Source organism: Euprymna scolopes, chromosome 26 (genome assembly GCF_053919585.1).
Source record: "Euprymna scolopes isolate OS-2025 chromosome 26, ASM5391958v1, whole genome shotgun sequence".
NCBI classification, from domain to species: Eukaryota; Metazoa; Mollusca; class Cephalopoda; order Sepiida; family Sepiolidae; genus Euprymna; species Euprymna scolopes.
In genome coordinates, this window is record NC_136507.1 from 47,114,787 (window position 1) to 47,140,175 (window position 25,389).

General features: G+C 33.7%; 1 protein-coding gene across 1 annotated transcript in view; it reads left to right on the forward strand.

Moving 5' to 3' along the window:
* Nucleotides 1–405: 405 nt before the first annotated feature.
* LOC145248005 (protein kinase C-binding protein NELL2a-like) overlaps nucleotides 406–25,389 on the forward strand; it is an 841,882-nt gene continuing 816,898 nt past the window's right edge. The window contains exon 1 of the mRNA XM_080109694.1: nucleotides 406–867. Coding sequence (XP_079965820.1) covers nucleotides 789–867 — 79 coding nt within the window. The 5' untranslated portion in view covers nucleotides 406–788. The remainder of the gene's footprint in view (nucleotides 868–25,389) is intronic.

Below are 25,389 nucleotides of genomic sequence, written 5' to 3' on the forward strand. Positions count from 1 at the left end.
TATCAAATTTATCTGCATTCATATAAACATATATATATATATATATATATATATATATATATATATATATATATATATAGTGAGAAAAAGAGAGGGAGATAGAGAGAGAGAGAGAGAGAGAGAGAGAGGTGGCGGAAATACGAATTAGAAAGGGAGAGCGAAGGTGATTCGAAAAGAGGAAAGAGAGAAGCTTAAGGTAATATGAAACGAAAGAAAGAACGAACTAGTTACTATAAAATAAATCATATAGAACCAGACACGAAGTCAGTAGCTTTTATATGCATGAGAAAGAGAGAGAAACAGGGAGAGAAAGAGAAAAAACAGAAAGAGAGAGGGGAAAAATCTTAATCAAAACAGTGGCGGCGATGGTGGTTGTGTTGTCTGTTTGAGGCGGCGGCGGCGTCAGTGTTGGACGACCGCGGTTGTGGCGGCGGCGGCGGTGGCGGCGTCGTTACACACAAACCCGGCTCCGGTTCGCTTTCACCCACCCCCTAACGTGTAAAGGATAGAGAGGGAAAGCGAAAGACAGAGGGGAAAGAGTAGAGCAAGAGAGAGAGAAGGCAAGTGAGCGAGCGAGAGAGGAAGAGAGAGTAGTGTATGTTTTATTTGTTTCTGGTCTGATCGTTGGACTTGCTCGCACCTTGTGTTTTTTATACTTTGACCGCCGTCTCATTGGCTATGCTACCTCCAACAAGAACTGACGAGGCTACGTTTTGGGGACCTGGTTCTCTGGTTTTCCGCGTGAACCGAGTCTAAAAAAGCATGTTGGATATACCGGATTTTTTCGAATGTCACCAGTGTACTCAGGCATGGGACCAACTAGACATGATTGCGTTCTGTTTTTTCTTCTAGGATGCATTTTCAAAGGTTAGTCGCACATTGTTTTTTTTAGTGCCCCCCCTTCTTGGTTGTAAAAAAAAGAAAAAAAAATGAAAAAAAAATATTTGGAGATTTTTTAAACAATTTTATCACTTTAAATCTTTTTCTCTTCTTTTCTTGTTAAAATTAAATAACACCAGGAAGAGTTCCAATCGTATAAGTAAACACTCCCTGTATTTATTTTATTTATATTTAATTTGGATGATTAAATGTGTTTCTTCGACTTGCAATTTCAGGAAATTATTAATAAAACAATAAAACCCATAGAAGCAACAAATAGCTCCACATAGTAAACAAACAAAAAAAGCTAAAAAAAAAATAAATAAAATAAAAAAATAGAATTTCTTTCACTTTGATCTTTTCACTCGAACCTCCATAAAAAAAACACACACACTAAAATGATTTAAAAACCTATGTGATACTTTCACAGTTCATATACGCACATACATACACACTCGCGCGTGCACACACACGAGCATATACGTCCATGTTTTACGCATAAGACGTATATAATTTAAACATATAATACAATATATGCTTATTACACACGCATACGCATAAATTTTCGAATACCATTTTATACTACACTCCTACCTGCGTATGTGATATGCACATAACATTAGTTATATACCTTTGCTACACATACCGACAGATGCATGCACACACACACACACACACACACACACACACACACACACACACAAAATACGCGATATCCATCACTTCGTATGCAAGCAGTCATATGCGTGCATACATAAACACGCAGTTTTAGTTTACTATGCACACACACACACACACACACATATATAAGGCTTTTATGCGTATTGACACACACACACACACATATATATAAGGCTGTTATGCGTATTGACACACACACACACACACACACACACACACACACATATATATATATATATATATATATATATATATATATATATATATATATATATATATATATATATAAGGCTTTTATGCGTATTGACACACACGCACACAACACATACAGCACCTTTTAAAATGAACGATGAAATTGTTCATGCAAAAATATAACAAAAATCAATTCCTGAAGAAAAAAAAAAAAGCCGTAAAAAAGAAAACGTAGATATAAGTATGCCTAGGAGACGAGGTGTATAGGGGAGGGAAGGATAAACTTTATTGGTCACGTGACCACTTTTTGTCGTAAGTTGAAGAGAATCCGGGTAAAATCGTGCTTTTTCCCCCCGTTTTATCTCCGCTATCCGGATTTTCTTTCCTTTTTGTTGTTTTTATTTTAAAGATGTCTCGTCTGCCAAGAAAACCTGTAAGCGCGAGCCTCAGTGTGTATGTGGGGAGGGGGCGGGTTGGTGTAACAGGATGGGTGTTCGTAAGTTTTAGAAAAACGTATTATTTATACATTTTCTTTATATTTCAAAAGTTGAAAAGACATTTTTCTTATAACTTTATTATTTACTTACTCGACGTTCAACGGGATTTTTTTACTTTCATTTTTGTATTGTTTTTTTATTTATATATTTTTTAACTATAAAAGTATTAGAATTATTTATAATAAGTTTGAATGTTAAGCTTTAAATTATCGTTCGGTCATCAAAATATTAACTGAACCTAATTGTTAAAAAAAAAGATTTAAAAAAAATCTATTACTTAACATTTTGTTCCGGAACTTTCAAAGTACGGAGTCTGACGAAAAAGAAATTAGGTTTCTGAATTTTGGAGATGAGGATTATTGGTTATTCCGTCCGAGTTCCCGATCCGGCAAGATCACTTGAAGAAGGTAGGAGATTACATCGACCGAAACGTTGTGAAAATGACACTCAAGATAAGAACGGTATTCCGAAAGATCCAAATAATACGAATAAGAAAATATTTTATTTTCAAGTATTAAAAGATGAAAATGGCTAACTTGTTTAGAAAAAAAACGAAAAGCATTCTAGCGGATTTTATTTCACAATTAAGTTTTTAATTCATTTGTTCACTATTATATATATATATATATATATATATATATATATATACATATATATATACGTGTGTGTGTCTATTTTATGAGAAGGATGGTAAAGGTGAATGACTAGTTGTTTGTGTTCCATTGATGCCTTCTTCCTTTCCTTTCGATGCCACGAATTGCATCTCCGACAGAAAAAAAAATGCAAATATGGGTCTGTTAAGTGTTATCTCTTGCTGTGAATTTAATCAATGTTGGGTTGAGGATAACAGACAATTAACGGATGTTTTTATAACAGTTCTTCATAGGTTGGTGAAGGGGTCAACTTACATGTACACTAGTGCAAAGGCTAACACACACACATAAAATATAAGGTTATAAGGTAAATATAGTGCACACACACACACACACACACACACACATATATATATATATATATATATATATATATATATATATATATTCATACCTACCTGCCTACAAACTAAACACGCTGGTATGTGTGTGAGTATATATGTGGGCGCACGTGGTTGTTCATCCATTTTACAATTCGAAAACTAATATTATGTTAACAATTGAATCAAAAGGACACTACACACTGACCAAGTTAAACATTGAATTGTAGATTAAACTTTGTAAGCATAATATAATTATTCACAGGCACGTGCTTAGTCGTCTTTACATCAGTGCGGCAAGACTTAGTGAGATCCTAACTCCCAGCGCTTTACTAACTAGCGCTTTACTCGAACTATCTTAAGGTTGTTTGAGAAATATATACTTATTTATACGACACGATGTTACCCGGAAATATTTACACTTTTATTTTTATTTCGTATTTATTTCTAAATTTGTTTTGTTTATTTTTTTTATTTTTTTCACAAAGTCTTATTATTTGAAAATATATCGGGCGTTTCCGAAAAATAACGTTTGTACTGCTTTTATTTAAAGTTTTCACTTGATAATAAAAGATTAAGAGCTGCAGGTTTCTTTATAGAATGAACCAATAGGGATAGGTGGTGAGTTTAATGTAGTTTCAGAAGACAAAGCCAATCGGGTGAAACATTTAATAAGATTATCAACAATTTGGGCATTACTTTTGATTTATTACTAAGGGAGATTCAGTATCTGTCGAAAGTGGAACTTATTATTAGTGCACTGTCTTTTAATACTGAGTTATGTTTCCTATATTGTTTCAGATTAATGTACTAATCTTTCAAAATTTAATTCATGCTGGGATAGGGTAGTACTTCTTCTGTCGTTATGAGACAATACATTAGGCATTACTTACTCCTTTGGGAATAATGCAATATCATTTCGTTTCATGAGATTAGTGGTCCCATCGGATGTTCCTTAACAAACATCATATTTTATATATATATATATATATATATATATATATATATATATATATATATATATTAGAATTCAACAGAGCGAGATAGTAATTTTATTTAATTATTAGAATTCTTTGAGATGAGTAATTTGTATATTTTATATCTCAGATAACAAAAACTTGGATTTATAAGGCCAAAAATTCTAATCTTGATCGCCCTTCGGGGCCCGTGGGGCAGTAAATAGAGACGTTGAATCTCTACAATTCCAGGTGAGCAGTGTCAGAGGATTAGTTCGCCAAAAACGTGATGAGACTACAACTATGGTAGGCAAGAGATTCAGCATTTCTATCCTGTCTCGGTTAACCAACTTACGAAACGTCCTGAAACAACAACTATAAAGATGAGCATAATAATCATAATAATAAATAAAATACGAAAATATTATTGCAAAGCTTTATGAAAAAGTTTCCTGTATATACACAACGTTTCTTGGAGAAATAATGGCCAACACAGGGTTTAAAGAAGAAGTTTAAACATGTTTATATAGTGGAGGGCGAAGAGAGGAATTTTAAATAAAATCAATAGTATACTAAAGTTTGCTTTAAATATGATCGATGAAATATTTATTAAATGTTTTGGGTAAATATTCGACGTAAAATTTTAATAAAATGCGCACTCATGAAAGTTACATACGGGAAAAAGACACATGCATCTGATATTGCGTGATATTGTGTGATATTCCGTGATATTCCGTGATATTGCGTGATATTGTGTGATATTGTGTGATTTTGTGTGATATTCTGTGTTATTGTGTGATATTCTTTGTTATTGTGTGATATTCTGTGTTATTGTGTGATATTGCGTTAGGAATAGATGATTTACCTTCATTATCAATTGGATATTTTCCTGAATAAAAAACCGATGCGTGAAATGAGCATTAATGTGTATTCTAATTAGATTTATTTACTGTGAACATAATTTTAAAAAATAACGATTTACTATCTATGCATAGCATAAGAAGCAATGTAACATTCGTTATTGTATTTTTTGCAAAAAGGTAGGAGGAAATTATATATATATATGTATATGTATGTATATATATGCGTATGTATATATATATATGTATGCATATATATATATATGTATATATATATATATATATATATATATATATATATATGTGACCTTGCCTGCCTGTCTGGGGAATGGTTTCTACAAAAGTACTCTATCACTTTTTGTATATATATATATATATATATATATATATATATATATATATATATATATATATATATATATATAAAGAGAGAGATTCAGCAACTCTGATAAGTCGTAGACGACGAAACACGTGTCAGTGGATAATTACATTGTAAAAACAATATATATGTGTGTGGCTGTAAAACACTAATAAGAATTTGTACTTGTTATAGACTTATAGCTAGATAAACACACAAACGATAAAGTGACAATTAAAAGAGAAAATGAAATAGAGAAGGAAGAGGTAGTTATACTAGAATACACTTAACAATTTTGTATTTTTCCTATTTCGTATCTATAAGACGAAAAATAACAAACTTTTCAAACCTTCATTTTCTTGATTCAACAAATCTAACCCGAGCCCAATCAGTGACCGAATAAGTCAGATTTTTCTAGTATCAATAAAAATGCATGTCTCAGAAATGATTGTATACAGAATTTCATGAATTTATTTTTATAGTAACTATATATATATATATATATATATATATATATATATATATATATATATATAAAGTGATTTTGCCCGACATTGTCAGTATCAGTATTTACCAAATTCATATGTCACATTTTAGTCTACAGATTTGAAACTTCATATATAGGCGACATTAAACATGCGGCACATATTCGATTAGATCTTTAGTCGATAAAATAGCTGTAAAGCGGTCAAAATTCAAAAAATGGAAATTGTCAGCCGTAAATAGACTCAACGTGTTCTTTTACGCATACACAAATATACATTTATGCTTTTCACGACGTTATTATTTTAGATAGTAAAGCTGAAGAACTATATATTTTGATTTCGATTCTAGCTGATGACAACTAAGTAATATTTCTAAATTTGTTGAATTATTACTATATATTTAGTACAATATAATATTCAATAATGTATTGGTTCTTCCAAAAATAAGAAATCTGCAAGAATTACAATATATTAAAACGTATATTACAACCAGGTCACCCTGAACGGAGGGTGGCACTGCCACATTTGGTACAATATAATAATCAATCGATAATTAGTTCTATAATAATAATAAATACGAACTCTACGAGAATTAAAATATACTTTAGCTTATTTACGACCGGGTAACTCTAGTATATATATATATATATATATATATATATATATATATATATATATATATATATATATATATAAAGTGAACGTGATTGTGTGACTGTCTGTCTGTGTACATTTCCCTACGCAATAACTCTGTCAATTTTCAGTCTACAGACGCTAAATTTTATATACAAGGTACTGAGATTTGGGAAAATCTTGGTAATCCGTTTTCGGCCAGAAATTTGGCTGTTAAAGGGTAAAGTTCAACGATTTGACCTTTGAAAACACTACCAAACTCCTCCGACAGTTATGGGTATAAACAATTGAAATTTTAGATATAGGTTCCTTGGACATGGATCTAACTTAATAACTTGATTTAAGCCCAAAACAATAAATGTTCAGGGGTCATAATAGGAATCAAAGTTTAAAAAAAAAATTGACCTCTGCGGTCTCTACCAAATTTCTCAGACAATTTCTGGTCTAAACATTTGAAATTTTACATAAAGGGTATTCAGAGATAGTGCAAGCATTTTAATCAGTTTAGGTCGAAAATTTGAGCTATATAAATGTATGTATGTATGTATGTTTGTATGTCAGCTCAAAACTTTCGACAGAGGCGACGTATTTTCACAAGATCAGTATCATTTGAAACTCGATCCTTCAGATGAAAAATACCGAAAAATTGGCTAAAAACATTTCACCCTTAACTGGGCACTTGTCTACAGGGAGGGGTCGTTTTTTCGCCTATATTGTCGAAAGTCATCCCCTCTTATCGATTGTCTAACTTTAATTTAAACCTACCTCATTTGCGGTTTGACGGTGGTCGTAACAGCAAAGACGTCAGGTTTTTTCCCGTTCTTTTCCTCCTTCACTGTACGGGTCCGGGCCTGCCTTCCTACTACGACTTTTTTTTTTTTTTTTTTTTGCTCAATATACACCTCCAAACACCCGACCAGCGCTGGGCCGAAATGCTAATATATATATATATATATATATATATATATATATATATATATATATATATATATATATATATATATATATATATATATGTGTGTGTGTGTGTGTGTGTGTGTTTTTATATATATATATATATTTATATATATATATGTATCTATATATATATATATATATATATATATATATATATATATATATATATATTCAAGCACGTCTGATTGAACACGACAGAGTTATTCTTTTTCTTGTTTTTTTTTTTTGGATATCTTTCCAGCTGATATTTGTATAAAATGGCGCCCAGTAGTTGTTGTTCAACCATATTCTTACTAAGTGCTTTCTATCGGTGCATCCGATTATCATCAGGACAGATTGTTGTTGTTATCGTTTTCTTTTTCTTTTCTTTGGAGGTTTGGTGTATTTATATATTTTTCTTTTTATTGGTTATAAAAGTGGGAGCAGGAAGGCTAGGGGCGAGTTATTTTATTTTTAATATCGATAAAAAAATATAATAATAATGATGGGGAATATTAGATGAGACTGTATTTTATGTAACACAATATTTCCCTGGCCCTATATATGACTATGATGAAGAAATTATAGTCTCCAAGTATCTTTATATATATATATATATATATATATATATATATATATATATATATATATATATATATATATATATATACACACTGTATTTAAAAAACAAGCCCTCACAAAAGGAATTGATAGCAACAAAAAGTGTATTTCATTACAAGTGAGATATATATATATATATATATATATATATATATATATATATATATATATATATATATATATATATATATATATGATTGTACCTATTTACTATGCCTCCCCACGGGACAGAGTTAGACATCAGGGTCTTTTTTTTACGTGGAGAAAAAGTACAAAAATAAAAATTGTCTCAGTCGTGAAGGATTTCTCCTCCACCGAAAGAGAACAAGAAATAGAAGTGCAGCTTCTGAAGAACAGATGGTGTTTATTTGCTCCCCCACTGAGCAAATTAGGCACAAGGCCGTTTTTAATGTGAGGTAAAAACCAGCTCCCCTAAAAGTAGGCAAAAAGGGGGCACTCTGGTTACCAAAAATAATAATTGTCCCAGTATAGAGGGTTTCCCCTCCATTGACTGGTACAAATTATCTTAAGTGCAGCATCTGTCGGAACAGATGGTGTTTATTTGCTCCCCCACCGAGCAAATTAGGCACAAGGCCGATTTTTAATGTGAGGAGTGAAGGGAGGGGGAAGGGAAAAAGGGGACCAGCTCCCGAGAGGTGGGAAATGGGAGCTGGTTAATGGTCAGGCATGTGGGGTTGCCCCCACATCTGGTCTTTGCTAGTCATAGCTAGTCATAGCTTGCAGCATCTGTCGGAACAGATACTACACTTTGATCTTGTCCCGAAGGCCAAGAAAAGGCATTGTAGCCAAATATATATATATATATATATATATATATATATATATATATATATATATATATATATATATACTAGCAGAAGTACCCGTCGTTGACTGGGTTCAAAAACAGTCTACAGAAAATGGACTGTGATTGATGAAAGGTTATGAAAAGAGGGGGTTGTAAAGAGATAATTTTTGATACTCAAAAATTTTACCCTGAGCAAAATATGATGAAAGTAAAGATAATTTTCGCGAAAATATATCATTTTATATCAACTTTGTTTCCATTCGTAGCCAAGAGTGACCAACAAAATAATGTTTCCTTACAAAGAAAAAATGTTATATATATAATAATATAAAATACAAGAAATAAAAGTTACTTTTATGGTAGAAAAGTTCATTGATTTGTATTTTTAAGTAGTTTGTAAAAATTTTTTTTTTTAATTCACGAACCCGTTTTAAAAAATCTAAATGGCAGCGACTTTGAAATGGGGAGCCCCGTTTTCAATTTGAAGGAGGGCCACCTGAGCGTTCTGTGTTAACAATTTAAGAGAGTTCCATTAACGTAAGGAATATTTATAAACACATTTTAATGTTTTCCGTTATTTTGTGCTTGAGGAATATTCGATTATGGCATGTGTATAAAATTCATTGTAGTACTTATCACCTCAAATTTCGTTTTAATTTCGATTCGCTAAAATTATTTCAAGTAAAGAGCATTAAAAACTATTTCCAAACAAAAAAAAAAACATGAACTGAACTTTTATTGACTATGGTAACATTTATTTCTTGTCTATTTATTTTTTCGGGTAGTCGTTTGTTGGCTTTTCTGCTAAACACTCTTACTAAATAATATCGAAGAAATATCGAAAAACAAAGAAACAAAAACAGTTTCGAAAAATAATGAAGCTTTACTTACTTTAGTAAGATAATCCGAAACGGCGCAATGTGATATTAAAAAAGTAATCACGTAATTACTTTAGTTTTTTAAGCAAAGAATCGATATAAATATGAATAAGAAGGAAATGGCGCCCTTTTTAAGCAGAACAGCTTCGTTTCAGTTTTACAGTATTGAACAGTATAGTATTGCGCCGTCGGATTCAGGGTTGTACTATGGTAATATAAAGAACACGACGAAAGGGATGTAATCAACTGAATTCCTTCTAGTGCACTGACAAAAAATGCTTAACCAGATATATGAATAAAGATAAAAAAGTTATATAAATGTTTTTAAAAAGAACGTAATCACGTGAGCAGGATTTTTCCTTCTTTTTACACGATAACAAGTAACGTTCTTATTTTTTATTTACCTATTTTCGAAAGAGTGTCACGTGCAAGTAGAGAAGGAAAAAACAGAGTTATGCAAAATTTGTGTCGAGAATTGTCTAAAGTTCCGACTTTTTTTTTTGCTTTCACTTTAATAAGAACGTGAATTTATGAAGTAAATTTATTCGACACAATATGATTCAACTCAAAAAAATAAATAAAAGCTAACGTGAATTAAGATTAAAGTTAAGGTGTTATTGTGGACCCTCACCCCTTTTAAAAAACCTGGTTAAACTTTGTGACATATTTACATTCTATGGAGGTCAGGCGCGAACGAACAGCCAATAATTATATTATACCATATTTCTTCAAACTGAAACATAATTATCAAAATATACTTACGCAAATAGATATGAAAAGTCTTTGTTAAATTTTGTGCCATATTTCCATGGAGTACAGACGCGAACGCAGAGCCCACAATTTTATTATACCATCCCTATTTAAGTTGAAACATACTTATCAAGTATTCTTATGTACATCTATATCAAAAACCCTTGTAAACGTTTTTCTTTTTTTCATTTTTTATTTCCATACTTTGGGGGTCAGGCTCGAACGCAGATCCTACAATTTTAATGAATCACCATTCTGCCAGATCAAACATACCCAGTCCTTATCCTTGATATATTTTCTATCGTTATATGTAATCAGTTTTTTAAAAATAGTTAACCATATAGGAGCCTATTCGTGAGCAGACACACACACAGACGTTCAACTTTATATATATATATATATATATATATATATATATATATATATATATATATATATATGCGTAATCTATTTTCAATACTATCACATACACCGCCGAGTATTGTTGATAGGATATTTACCCCATCATTATATTTTATTTTTTTATATTGTCTTTTACCTACTATACTTTTACTTAGCAAATACGATTCTTCTCCGTCAACATTCACTTCCTGATTTTAGGGAGTTTTAATATGTTATTCTTTGGCAGGATAGCTTGACCAAATTGCAGATTGGAAGAATGGCCTGTTCGTCCCTAATCCGTCATTTTCATTATTCGCAGAATTTTTATTGTTTTTATACTGATAAATTTTCTTACTGCAGTTATGTTTATTGTTTCATATATCTTTTCAAGAAAGTTCGAACATTCGCCGCTATTCCAAATATGTCCATGCATTCTTTAGTCCAGCTATATTGAACTAGTTTATATGCTTTGCACTAGTCTATCAATGCTTACAATCGCGAAGTATTGGCCTATCAATAAGCAATTGATCGTTTGACCCTCTACTACCTCGTCTACATCTCGTTTGTTCCTTCGGTAAGATCTCTTGCTGTTCCATCTATTGTTGAATCTTATCTTCTCAGCAGTTTCCACATCAGTGGAGGACAAGTGATAGATATCATCCGCAGTGCCCTTCGATACATCCGTCTTGTTCATCCACGCGCGCTCCATTCGAGAATTACATCTGTCAACATACCGTTAATTTGAGATACAATCTTCTTATGGCAGTCGGTAAGCGTTTTGACCCAAAATTCATTTACATCATCTGATCCGAGAGTTTTTCTATTTTAAATTTTCCAACAATTTTTTGTTCACTTATTCCTTGCTCAGCCCCCCCCCGCACATCTTGGGGTTACTTTAACTTTTTTTGTATTTCAGTTTTCATCCACTTTAATTCTCAAAGCACTTTCATTGTCTTTCTTTTTTACACTCCAAATAGTGCAATCTTCTTACTTTGGTACGTCATTTGATCGTATACGTCCGTAGAACTTCTTCTGGCTCAGATTAAACAATCTATTCTCTTCAGATGTGCAATAACAGTGATCGCTCATCGCTGGCAAAAGATAATGTTGGTGACTACGTGAAAATAAATTCTAAAGTACAAAATGTAACTCGTTTAAATCATACCACTTTCTTTTATGTAGCTTTTTAACTTTTCGAGTTAAAGTTGTAAGCTTTACTTATGGAACTACCTTCGTCAAAGGAGAGCGGGACAGAGTATTTCATTTAAACGAAGTAGGAATCTAAACGCCAGTATCTTTTAAAGAAACTTATGCTTATTGATGCTGCAACTTTTGCAGTCAATCAACACTTCGACCATCCACATCTCGAAACAGTATACAATTTCTTTGTGTACAGACATGACGACAACGACGGCGTCATTATTAAGTATAATTTAAAGCAAAACTCCCATCACGCGATCTATGGAGATATTATTTATTACGGACAATTCGCTCTCTCTTATTCTAATATATAAGCTCATGTAAACGTCCTAGGGAAAACAAACATGGAAAAGCTTACATATATTACAAACTTATAAAAATAGTCCGCGTAATATAGTTTGAAATATGCTTATTATTTGGCAGAAATTATTTGGCCTGTTTACACTTAAATAAGCGAAAATGATATAAGAAAGTAAGAGTATGCATATATGGCGCTATCACCGCTGAGTAAGTGTCACTAGATTGCGATATTTATGGGAGAGGAGGTAAGAGATTATACATTGCTAAAACAGCTGATTATAATTATAAATGGATCAATCGTGGATGATTCGCAGGATCCTCTTTCAATCTTTACATCGAGATATGGAGAAGAGCGTAATTCCGTTTCTGAATTTCTCTTTTTAACGTTTATATTCTACATAAGATGGTAAGTACTTAGTAAAGAGGCATAAAGTATCTTTTTTAATCTTAGGTAAAACTCCGCCAAGGATCAACCCTCGATCTCTCAATATATTTTCTAACACTAATATGTAAAATAGGCCGGCGAATACTGTTTAGCGTTCTTAAACATGCTTCCATGAATGAGGTAAAGTAATAGATTTTAAATATCCAAGTATTTAACACTAAGGTGTGACCTTGTGAAATAATAAAATATCAGCATTCACGATAGAATCAGGAGGAGGATTTAGTCAGGAGTTTCAGACAAGCGCGGAAAAATGTTTTAAAACAAAAATAAATGATAGATGATTTGGATGAAGCTTTCATTGAATTATTACTCAGTTTCGATCAACATATGAACACTTTATTCGTGTGTGGCGTAGAATGAATAATAGATTAGAGTAATAGGCACCTTGTTGGGCAAGTGAAACATTCATTGCCTTTCTATCACACTGAAACAATCTCGGAAGAAGATCGATGTTTTGACTATATCAATAAAAAACGAAAAATTGAGTGTCAGTCCAAACTACTTTAATATTATTAGCCCAAAGGCTTCCAATTTAATATAAATGGTCTTCTACCACCTAGATTTTCTATTTAACAAAAGCCGTTAATTGAATAGTCATGTGATTGGCAGATGTTAATGCACAACAGAAAATTGCTTAGCAGAAGTTGATAAAATCACGTGAATTTCGGGTCGATGTTTTTCTTGTTTGGCCGGCAACTCAAAAGACTTGTAAATTCATTGCTGTTCTTGAAACCCAAAAAGCTTTGTCAACACGGGAAATTCAGATGATTCATTTTTTTTTAATTTACAATAATAACTTAACTAAAATGACCGTATTTTCTATTAGGTTGAGGAGAAAGTTTTTGCGGAATTTTTAATTTTTATTTCAAATGGTTGTATTTCCAAATTAGTTTTCGTTGTAATACCTTTACTTTATATATAATTTTAAAGGGCAATTTTCGCGCTATCTAATCGTTTAAATTACAATCGTTTTAAAACAACTGTCTTTTTTTCAGAACGTTGAATACAAGATGGGAAAAAGCAAATCGCACAATTTTCTTGTTTCAATTCAAACTAGGCCCAAAAGCTGCAGACAAAGCTCGCGATATCAACAAGCACTTGGCCCAGGAATCACTATTGAACACACAGTGCAATGGTGATTAAAGAAATTTCATGGCGGGGATAAGATGCTTGAAGGTGATGGGCATAATGGTCGGCCATTTAATCTTGACAACTTACAATTAAGAGCTTTATTCGAGGCAAATCCACGCACAACTTTTGAAAACTTGCCTCTGAATTAGATGTAACGTATACGACACTTTTCAACCACCTAACCGATTAGAAAGACAAAAAACATAGTAAATGAGTACCTCGCGAATCGAACGATAACCGAAAACGCCGTTATGAAATGGCATCTTCCCTTCTTTCACTCAACAAGAATGTCCCGTTTTTCGATCATATTATTACTTGCGATGAAAAGTGTGTTCTTTACGATAACTGGCGACGCACAGCTCAGTGGTTAGACGCCGAGGAAACTCCACAACATTTCCCGAAGCCAGAGTTACACCAAAAAAAGGTTATGCTGACTGTTTGGTGGTCTGAGACCGGTTCTATCCATTACATTTTTTTTATGCAGGTGAACCCATAAGGCGGAGGAGCATTGCCAACAAATGGGATGACACACATAAGAAACTTCGACAACAACAACTAGCATTAGTCAACAAAAAAGGCCCAATTCTCCTCCACGACAATGCCCGACGACTGCACGTTGCTAAACTGAACCTGCAGAAGTTGGACAAATTTTGCTACAAAAACTCTTCAGACCTCTTACCTACCAACTACAACTTTTTCGAGTATCTCGACACCTTTCTGGGTGAGAAATGCTTAAAAAAATATAAAAGATATCAAAAACGCCTTCAGCGACTTCATCGCCACCAGAACGCAGTATTTTTACGTTACTGGCATAAATACACTTGTTTTGCATTAGAAAAAGTGAGGTGATTCTTATGGTGCTTATTTCGATTAATAAATGTTTGTTTGAGCCGAGATACTTTCATCTGAATTTAAAAGGTATCAACTGATAAATTGCTAATCCGATTGTATTAAACTTTTCACACGTACCATTTGAGGCTTAATACTTAATAAAAACAAATGGATTTTTATCAGCTGCGCAATTTAAATTTTACTTATTGAATGATATGTTATATATATGTGTGTGTATGTGTGTGTTTTAGTTTTGTTTGTATATCATACATAACAATTTAAAAATTATTTTACTCTGAAATACAATATCTCTTGTAAACTAAAAATTGAACACAAGGTGCTGGCTTATTCACAGCTGAGATATAGAGTCCACGTATTACAAAATAGTATTTTATTATGATATAATAGATGAAAGGAGAGGAATGATTTTATCTATCGTGTGCCTTCGTCCAAGTCGTAACGCATGCATTCATGAAAATCTATATTTTATTGTTATTTATTTATTGTTACTGATTTATTATTCTTACTTGCCGATGTGTTTACTATTTGCTACTAAAATTATCTTACATTAAATACAGGATTGAAATTGGTCAAACATATTGTTTATAAAAATTTGTCACTTATTAAGCTATAAGAAATGCATTTTAAACGAGATACACGCATTTAAAATTATCTTAAATATGAATGTTTAGAAACGATAGTTAATGTAAACGATTGGTTAAATAAAACGACTACTTTTATCAGAACGGATATTTATGACAACTTAACATGCTTATATCTCATATCCGATTTTAATTTTTAACACAAATAGGTAACTGAAGGTATTCCAGTGGTATTCACCCTAAGCAAGTTGAACAGGCTTCCTTCGAAGGAGGGATTGTCAAAAGATCATTAAATACACAATCGATCCTCAGCCGCATGTATGTTCCGGTCAGAAGAGATGACGACGTTAGTATTAGTGGTATTGTAGGAAATGTCATCATCCTCCGACATACAGCACCTATTATTTCCAAATGGCTACCTATCTGATACTGAATAATTTCAATGTTGCTTAATTTCGGTGGTCTCACGATGACTTGTGTGCCAACGTTATTATATTGTATATCACCAAAGTTTAAGTAAACTAATAGAAAGTGTTTTTGGCTACCTGTATTTTCATTGAAAACTAATTTATATAGTCCATATGCTAACAGTGAGAATCGGAGCATAGACGTAGAATAAAAGATTCACATCATAAATGATTGCAATAGATCTGAATCTATTTGAAGTCGATTTAACAGAGGACGGGGTTTGTGTGAATATCCATTTCATCATGGGTGCGATTTTAATCCAAATATCGTATAGTGAATTTTTTAACTCTCTTATGGCATGGTTTGATAGCATTTATCTAATGAATAATTTCAGTGTTTTTTTTGGGGGGGGGCGAGATGGTCAGTACTGTTAGCAACGAGTGGCGAAGAAGTGTACCCTCATCCTAATGTTAATCATTTTTCAGTAAATGACAGGGAATAGGGAGCATGGGGAAAATCCTGGATTAGTCCATTTTAGTCCCTTCAGTTTTAAGACCAATCTGTGATTGGTCGATTAGATCACATATTAGTCATAGTAAAGGAAGTTTGTAATAGTCAATCAGTTCAGTTAAAATAGTTGTCAAGTACAGTCCTCTCAGTCCTCTTGTCTGATTCCGCTCCTAGTTATAATAATACATCGTTTTAAGTGAGTACAAACAATAACTAAAAGGATAACTGTTTCAAATCCTGATGATGAGAAATAAAAAAAAAACAACAATTTCTGGGAGACATAATTTTGCAGGTAAGGAATTTGGCCCCCCCTCCCCAAAAAATCAAGTGTGTAAAACGGAATTTAAACATTGAAAAAAAGAATAAAATGAAAGCGTAAGAAAAACATTACATCTAAGGTATATTGTTAGAATCAGCGTCAAAATTTAATTTCGTTCGTGTCAGGAATTTACAAGAAAATAAAACAACAGTGACCACGAAAAGGTTGCATGAAAATGTAATAATATGATTATTTAGTTTTTTCGCAATCGAGAAAAGCAAGTAACACAAGACACACACACACACACTCTGTGTTGATCCCAATCCACTGCAATTTATTCCATCCGAACTTAGTTGACTATCCGTGAGTGCTTACTTAAAATGTGGTTTTACGCTGGGGGTCGAGTGGTAACAAGTCTTATCCAATATTAAACACTCTCTACCTGCTTTGATAAAGTTTGCCATTTCAACACTCATTTACTATGAATTTCTCGTTAACAATGGCCGTCGGTTTTCATTAGTATTTTAGTGAAAATAAGCTACTTCTATATTCTCAGTACTCTAGCACTATTCCAATAAAAGTTTAGTTTGTTCTCTATCTCCTCCGTCTTTCCGGCTTTCTTGACCTTTTAATCTGGTGTGGTGTGGCATCGGCCGCATATGTTTTCCCTTTTCTATTTATTTGTCGCGAATAAACATATATATATATATATATATATAAATTCGTTTTTCCTTTGTGTGTATTGATATTCATATTAAAACTTCTCTTTTTTATTTAATTAAAAAAAAAATTCTTATATATGAGTTGTGGAATTGGTTTCACCAGCAAAAGACCTAGCTAATTTACATATTCTTTTAAACATTCATTTTAATTAATTCCCTATTAGTTGCTTCGGTTTTCTAATGGAATAATCATCTTTAGTAAACTATTACGTGTAATTATATTCATGCAGATATTCTACATGATGTATAATTACATACTATTTGCGTAAAAAGTTTATAGTAAACACAAAATTGTTTCAATATATATTTATGTATACGTATATATTTTTGTTTAAAAAATTGTGTCTACCAGACTCCTCCTAGAGAAGGTATTTGAATCCATGCAAAACTTTATATTTGGGTTTTAGCCCGGAAAAATCGGTGCAAAAGTGTGACAATTAAAAAAAATTAAATTTGCCAGGTGAACGTCGAACGCCGGCATTACGAATGCATAACGTAGTAGCTATTGATTCATGTTTTAATTTTTACCCTTGCCGTAAACATGTTTTCATATCCCAGTCATTGAGGCCAGAGGCAAAATAAATCGTGAGCTGATCGTTTTGGTTTCGATTCGCGGTGGTGGCCAATGAGTCATTTTTTATGCTTTTTAAATCATTACTATATATTGCATCCAATCTATCTATCTATCTATCAATCTATCTATCTATCTATATCTATTATATCTATAAAAGTGAACGTGTCTGTATGTCTGTGTACATTTCCCTACGCAATAATTCTATCAATTTTTAGTCTACAGACTCGAAATTTGATATACAGGGTACTGATATTTGGGAATATCTTTTCAATCGGTTTTCGCCCAGAAATGTGGCTGTTAAGGGGTAAAAGTTCAACGATTAGACCTTTGATAACTCTACCAAACTCCTCCGACAATTTTGGATCTAGTCAAGGTCAGTATCGTTTTGAAGTTCGACCTTTCAGACGACAAATATCGGAAAATTGGATAAAAACATTAATATCTTCACCTTCAACTAGGCACTTTTCTACAGGGGGGTCGCTTTTTTCGCCGATATATTTTAAAGATCCTCTCCTTTCGATTGTCAAACCTTAATTAAAACCTACATCACTTCCTGTTTGGTTGTGGTCGTAACAGCAAAGACGTCAGGTTTTCTCCCCGTTCTTTTCCTTCTACGCAGTACGTGTTCGAGCCTGCCTTCCTACTACCACTTTTTTTTTCGCTCAACATACACATCCAAATACCCGGGCAACGCCGAGCTGACCTGCTAGTATGTCTATAAAAGTGAACGTGTCTGCCTATCTATGTGTCTGTCTATGTACATTTCCCTACGCAATAACTCTGTCAATTTTCAGTCTACAGACTCGAAATTTGTATACACCGGGTACTGAGATTTGTGAAAATCTTTCTAATACGTTTGTGGCCATAAATGTGTCTTTTAAAGGATCAAAGTTCAACGATTTGACTTTTGAGAACTCTACTAAACTCCTCGGCCAATTTTGGGTCTACACACTTGAAATTTTAGATATAGGTTCCTTGGACATGGCTCTAACTTAATAATATGATTAGAGCCCCCCCAAAAAATGTCCAGGGGTCATGATAGGGTCAAAGTTTTTTAAAATTTGACCTCTGCGGTCTCTACCAAATTACTCGGACAAATTCTGGCCTAAACATTTGAAATTTTACATAAAGAGTATTCAGAAATAAGGCAAGCTTGTTCATCGGTTTGCGTTGAAAATTTTAGTTAACAATATATAAATGTATGTATGTATGTATACATATCTTCCTCCAAAGGGCGAATGAACCCTTTTTCGGGGTCAACGGCCAACTAGCACCGTGTATATTTGTGTGTATGTATATATGTGTTGGGGCGGAGAGGGCTCCCGTAAGCCGTGGTGAAGGCGACCTTTCTAGGAGAAGCAAATATCTGATTTAAAAAACCATAAAGCGAGAGACCAGTACCCGCATTAAGCTGGTCTGCAGTTTAATTTGTTGCTGGCTATCTTGCTCTTGCTTGTTGCTGGATCTCAACATTTTGAACTGAGAGAGAGACTTAGCTGTCGTACAAAGCTCAGACTCTGTAACATCATCCTTCTATAGATACTCCCTCAGGTATTTGGGGTCATGGACTGTCTAAGGGAGTGGCACTCGTCTGACAAGACGTTGCAATCATAATGTTTATATGTCTGCCTAAACTTACGACAGACCCGGCGGATTTTCACTAGATCAGTATAGTTTTGAAGCTCGACCCTTCAGACGATAAATATCGAAAAATTGGCTAAAAACATTAATATCTTCACCCTCAAATTGGCACTTTTTTACAGGGAGTAGTTGCTTTTTCGCCGATATTTTCGAAAGTCATCCCCTCTTTTCAATTGTTTAGCCTTAATTTAACGCTACGTCACTTCCGGTATGGCGGTGGTCGTAACAGCAAAGTCGTTACGTTTTTCCCCGTTCTTTTCCTCCTTTTTGTTTCCTCAACACACACCTCCGAACACCCGGGCAAGGCCGGACACTCATGCTAGTATATATATATATATATATATATATATATATATATATATATATTATTTCAACATTGCCGTTCGCTGTATTATCTTTATCTTCCCTTAGATTCTTTATCTTCCCTTAGATTCTAATTTCTTCTAGTATTTTCTTTTAGTTTTTAGAAGTTATCATTGTTATCCGCATGATATCAAGTGACAACAGCCACATATTTCCAGTGTTCTCCGCTTCTTTTGACGTTGGCAAAGACTATTGGTCTTCTCTCGGATGGCAATAAGCCTCTCTAATAGCTCAACACTTAGAAGAGTCTCAATATGTCGTAATCTTTCTAAAAAATGTCAAACGACTTTTCCCCCAAATTACTGACTTCACAAAGCAAGGAGGAAATAAACCACAATACAACTATTCCTATATGAACAGCAGATGACAGTATAAATAAACTCACGATATATTTTCTACTAAAGAGTACTACAACATCCAGACTATGCGGCAGAGGGAAAAGAATGAAAGGCAGATAACAAATTGCACCATAATAAACAAGATAACAAATTGCACCATAATAAACAAGATAACAAATTACACCATAATAAACAAGATAACAAATTACACCATAATAAACAAGATAACAAATTGCACCATAATAAACAAGATAACAAATTACACCATAATAAACAAGATAAAAAATTACACCATAATAAACAAGATAACAAATTACACCATAATAAACAAGATAAATAAGTTCACGCTTAACGTCTGAAGATATATATTCTCGTCTAATGAACACTGCTTGTTGTTATTTGTTTAAACAAGTGTATGTTGTCATGATGTCACTTCTCACAAAAACTTTTAAAATAATAATAAAAAGAAACAGAGCTTATTTCGTCGTATAGCTTTCGAAGTTGTTCGCATTTGTTAGGGTGTTCTGAATTCAGTTTAAGGATAAATCGTGTCTGGGGTTCGAATCGTGTGATCAGCTGAATAGTTAGTACTCAATGAGTTCTCAAAGATAAAACATATATTTATGTGAATAATAATTAAAGTATGTCATATGATAGTTTTTATATACATATATAACTATATATCGAACACCCACCGATAGAAATAAAACTAAATCATTAGTATATAATACGAAGTCGAGCTTTAATTGGTAAAATTTTGCGATATAGGGTTAGTTGTGTATGAAGGTGTCGTGGATTGTCTTCAAAATTATATCGCGGGTTCTGCATCCGAGTCAAACATTTATAAACAGCAAAGATGGCGTTAAATTTTACATTTAAAATATTTACTCCTTCCGATCGTATATTTCGACAACAGAATATAGAGTACTCTACATAAGCTCCTCCAGAAATGGAGTAGATACTCCTGGGAGGATAATATCGTAAAGAATAAGCATATGCTATACTGCCCCATCCTCAAGATGAGGAAATGCCTGGGATGAATATTGTATGATAAACGAAAATATTCTACACTAGCAGGACTTGTTAACTGGAGTTGGCCAGTGAAAACATGCCCCTCCCTCGTAAAAAAATTAACTTACGGTTGTTGTTGGTGACCAACCCCAAACGTCGTAATTTCAAGAACGACTTTCGCAATAGACACACCAAGTGCCTCGCCATGATAAGAACGGTTTTCGGAATATACACCCCATTTTGTTGTTATCAAAGTATTTGCCCTAAATTTAACCTTGCTATTCGTTGTCAGTATACTCACCTGCACATGTTATAACCCCCTCCTAAAACGATGGTGCAGTGGCAGTGTCGTGGGAGAGAAGTCGATTTGTTTATCGCTCGTGCGTACAAATCTGGCGGCCACTGAATTACAATGCATAATGCGTGTCTTTATATCTCGAAAACTAATCTCCATCAAAGTTAAAAGACATTGTTTTATTCAGCATAGTCTAAAACTCACAAAAGTCGTCATTTTATAGGTCGCACTAAGGTAAAAATTAATGTCTGAACAGTGTCGATAATCATTCCGGAAAAGAGAAGTAAACAAATATATAACAAATGAGTTTTTCCATAGGCAATATAATTTACAGTAAATCTGTAGGTTAGCGCGTAAATTATTTGACAGACAAAAATTTATAAAAACTATTGTTTTTATATATATAAAACACATTATTAGAGCCAAATACTGAAATACAACCGGAAAAAATTCATTGTTATTATTTTTTCATCATTTTTTATGTACGTCATTTAAGGCCGCCATAGTGCTTTAAATAATTGGCCTTTCTCAGGATAGACTGATTGGCCTTTTTAAGGCTAAATTTGGCCTTTTTACGCTCTTTCATGGAAGCCTGTTTTAAGAACGAAAAAAGGCCAAATTTGGTCATAAAAAGGCTAATCTGTCAAAGTTTAGAAAGGTAAAATTAAAAAAGAATCATGGCGGCGAGAAAAAAACAAAACTTTATAGCTATAACTAGCTTGATGCCCGGTGGTACAATACGATATTTTACTTTAGGAAGATTGCATACGTAATATTGTAGAATCAATCCTCTATTGATTATTTTACATTACGAGGAATAATTTGCCTGGCAGACTAATTCGCAAAAAAATAAAAATTAAAAAATGATAATATCGTTCATCAAATTCCGTTTGTGTTAGTTTACACTATCACGTCAGCTGATATTTGGGCTTGTCGATGAATGTCCTAGAAAGGCACTTCTGATTAATGTTTAGTTTTAAAATATGCAAACGAAGAAATGATTTACGGTGATTTTAAATGGTACCGTCTTCTTTTATCAAAATTTGTACACATACACCCCATACCAGAATTATATGCAAATCGATATTTTTGTTCTAATTCCGATAGTTTCCAATGAAAATTCGTGAAATTTAGCACGTTATATGTTAACACTAATATAAGCGCAGATCTAAAATGTTAAGCTAATCTGCACAGTAATAAACAATTGGCAGCCATTTTGGTGACTTATATTTTTTTCAGCATGCCAACTTTATATGCAAACAAATGCTAAAATATGGTGAAGTGCAAAAAGATCATCAAAACATTGATTATTCTAGGAATTCGTAAATTGATAAAGAACAAACAACTTTAATATGGGTTCATAGTACAATCAATATCTTATATAATTGCCATTTTTATTGACAAGAGCAAAAAGCCTTTGGTCCATTGAAGATGTCAAACTTTCGATTTTATCTGATAAAATGTCTTGGGCAGCAGTCAGAATAGAATTCCAGATGTCATCCTTGGAGTTGCACTGTCTTCTTCTGGAGTAAATATTTTGTTTCAAGATGTTCCACAGATTTTCGATGGGATTTAGATCTGGAGAACAGGCTGGCCATCGCATTATTTTCCCATATCTGGCAAAAAATCTCTCCAAATATTCTGTGGCTATCCTTGCAGAATGAGACGATGCATTATCACGCATGAATACCATCTTTTTCCGGAATGCCAAATTTTTCTTATTGTGCCAGGGTTCTAAGTGTTCCTTAATGAAGTCAATGTGGAGTTTGGCGGCAATTTTCACTCCATCTGCGACTCTGAATGGTCCTACCAGCTCATTGCCAATGATTACCGTCTAGAACATCACACCACCACCTCCTTGTTGACGCCTGATCCTTTGGGGACGTAGACCCTCATTATGGTACCATCCTCCCCTCCACCCATCGGGTCCATCGGCTCGACACTTATCGGTGAACAAAACAGTTTGAAAAGTCACCTTCATGTGATCTCTTGCCCATTCCATCCTCTTTTTCTTGTGGATATCCTTCAATCGAGGGCGGACCTCTGGCTTTCCAAATTTTGCAATCATCCTCAGGATACGGCGACGAGTTGATTTGGGCACATCAGGAACGCCAGCTTTTTCAAAAACTTGTTTGCTAGTTTCAAGTGGGTTACGGCGAACTTCTCTCTTAATCTTGCTCATTGTTCGACGTGACAGATATGATTTCTTACAAATTTTCCCTTTGTCAGAACGTCTGTTGCAAAGTTGAGAGGTAGTACAATATTTTTGAATTGTACGATGATCACGGTGTAATTCTTTGGCAATTTTTAAGGTGGAAATCTTATTATGGAACCTTTAACAATTTTAGACTTCTCAGCTTGACTTAAAGCACCTTTACGCCCCATCTTGCATATAAAGTTGGCACGCTGAAAAAAACTGCAAGTCACCAAAATGGCTGCTGTTTGCTCGCTATTGTGCAAAGCAGCTTAAAATTTTATATCTTCGCATGTGTTAGTGTTGCCATATAACATGCGAAGTTTCACGAATTTTCATTGAAAACTATCGGAGTTAGAAGAAAAATATCGATTTGCATATAATTCTCACACGGGGTGTAAAAGAAAAAAAAAATTAAAAAATGGTGACCTACACCTGGGTTTGAAGAGGGAATCAGTCGATCTGTAGTCAAATGCTCTACCACTGAGCCATATTTCCAGGTTTCACTAAATCTATTCTTAAGAAGAAATGATTTGTTGATATTTTATTTTCTCCCCTGCCTGTGTAACGTAAAATATTTCTCTGTAAAATTATTTTTTATCTATAGAGTAGAAAGGCTATTTTTAAATCGGATGTTGTCGATTTTCGTTATTTATCAGATGAATTTCTGTACAAAATATATGAGAATACTGCCAGACAAATAAATTACATTTGTGTAAAATTTGCAGGCTTGGTCGTTTCGGAACCTATGAGGAAGGAACTCAAACACACACACACACACACACACACACACACCAAGTGACTTTCATATAAGAGTAAAGATATATTGTTATTACATTTTCACCACAAACAGAGCAGAGTGTAATTTTGATATAGGGGCTACTCTCAGGGGCATAATTTGAAGGGATACTATGTAGGAAGTTGAGCAGCAAGAAGTATGTTCACATTACACGCAACTTCTGCATGTAAGTACAGTTGGGGAAGCAGGAATCGGAAGGGAATTCAAAAGTCTAGCAGTTCTGAGAAAGAAACTATTAAAGTAGAAGCCTTCCTTACATCTAGAGATATCTACTGTGTAGAGGTGGGACTTTGCTGCTTGTCGGGTTTGTCGGTGGTATTTACTTTGAGGGGGTCCAGCGGCTTGTTGTTTGTAAAAGCATCTACCGTTAAAATACAGGCAGAGAGATGCAACATTTCGTCGATGGGACAGAGGTCAAAGCTTAGATGACAGTTCAGAACCTATAAGGTTGGCGACTCTCTTTTGAATTCTGTTCAGGAGTGGGAGACTAGTAGCAGATACACCAGCCCAAATGTGACAACAATACTCGATTCATGGGCGAATGGTGGCCTAGTAGTGGTACAGGATACTTTCAGACGTATGTAGCATTCTAGCATGGTAGAGAGCCTACCTTCTTCGCAGCAGCTTTAGCAATGCTCTCGGTGTATCTGTTCCAACTCATGTTCCCCATGAACGTTAAGACGAGGAGTTTGACCGAAGTACTTTCAGGTAATGTATTTTTAGCCATAGCTATTCTGATTGAGAAAGTTTCTTGTAATTATTAAAGGAAACGAGCTTAGTCTTGGTAGCATTGAACGTTACCATCCATTTTTGACCCCATTTCACTACAGACAGAGGTCTTCCTCAAGCATTTCCACAATTGCCTTGGAATGTGTTCA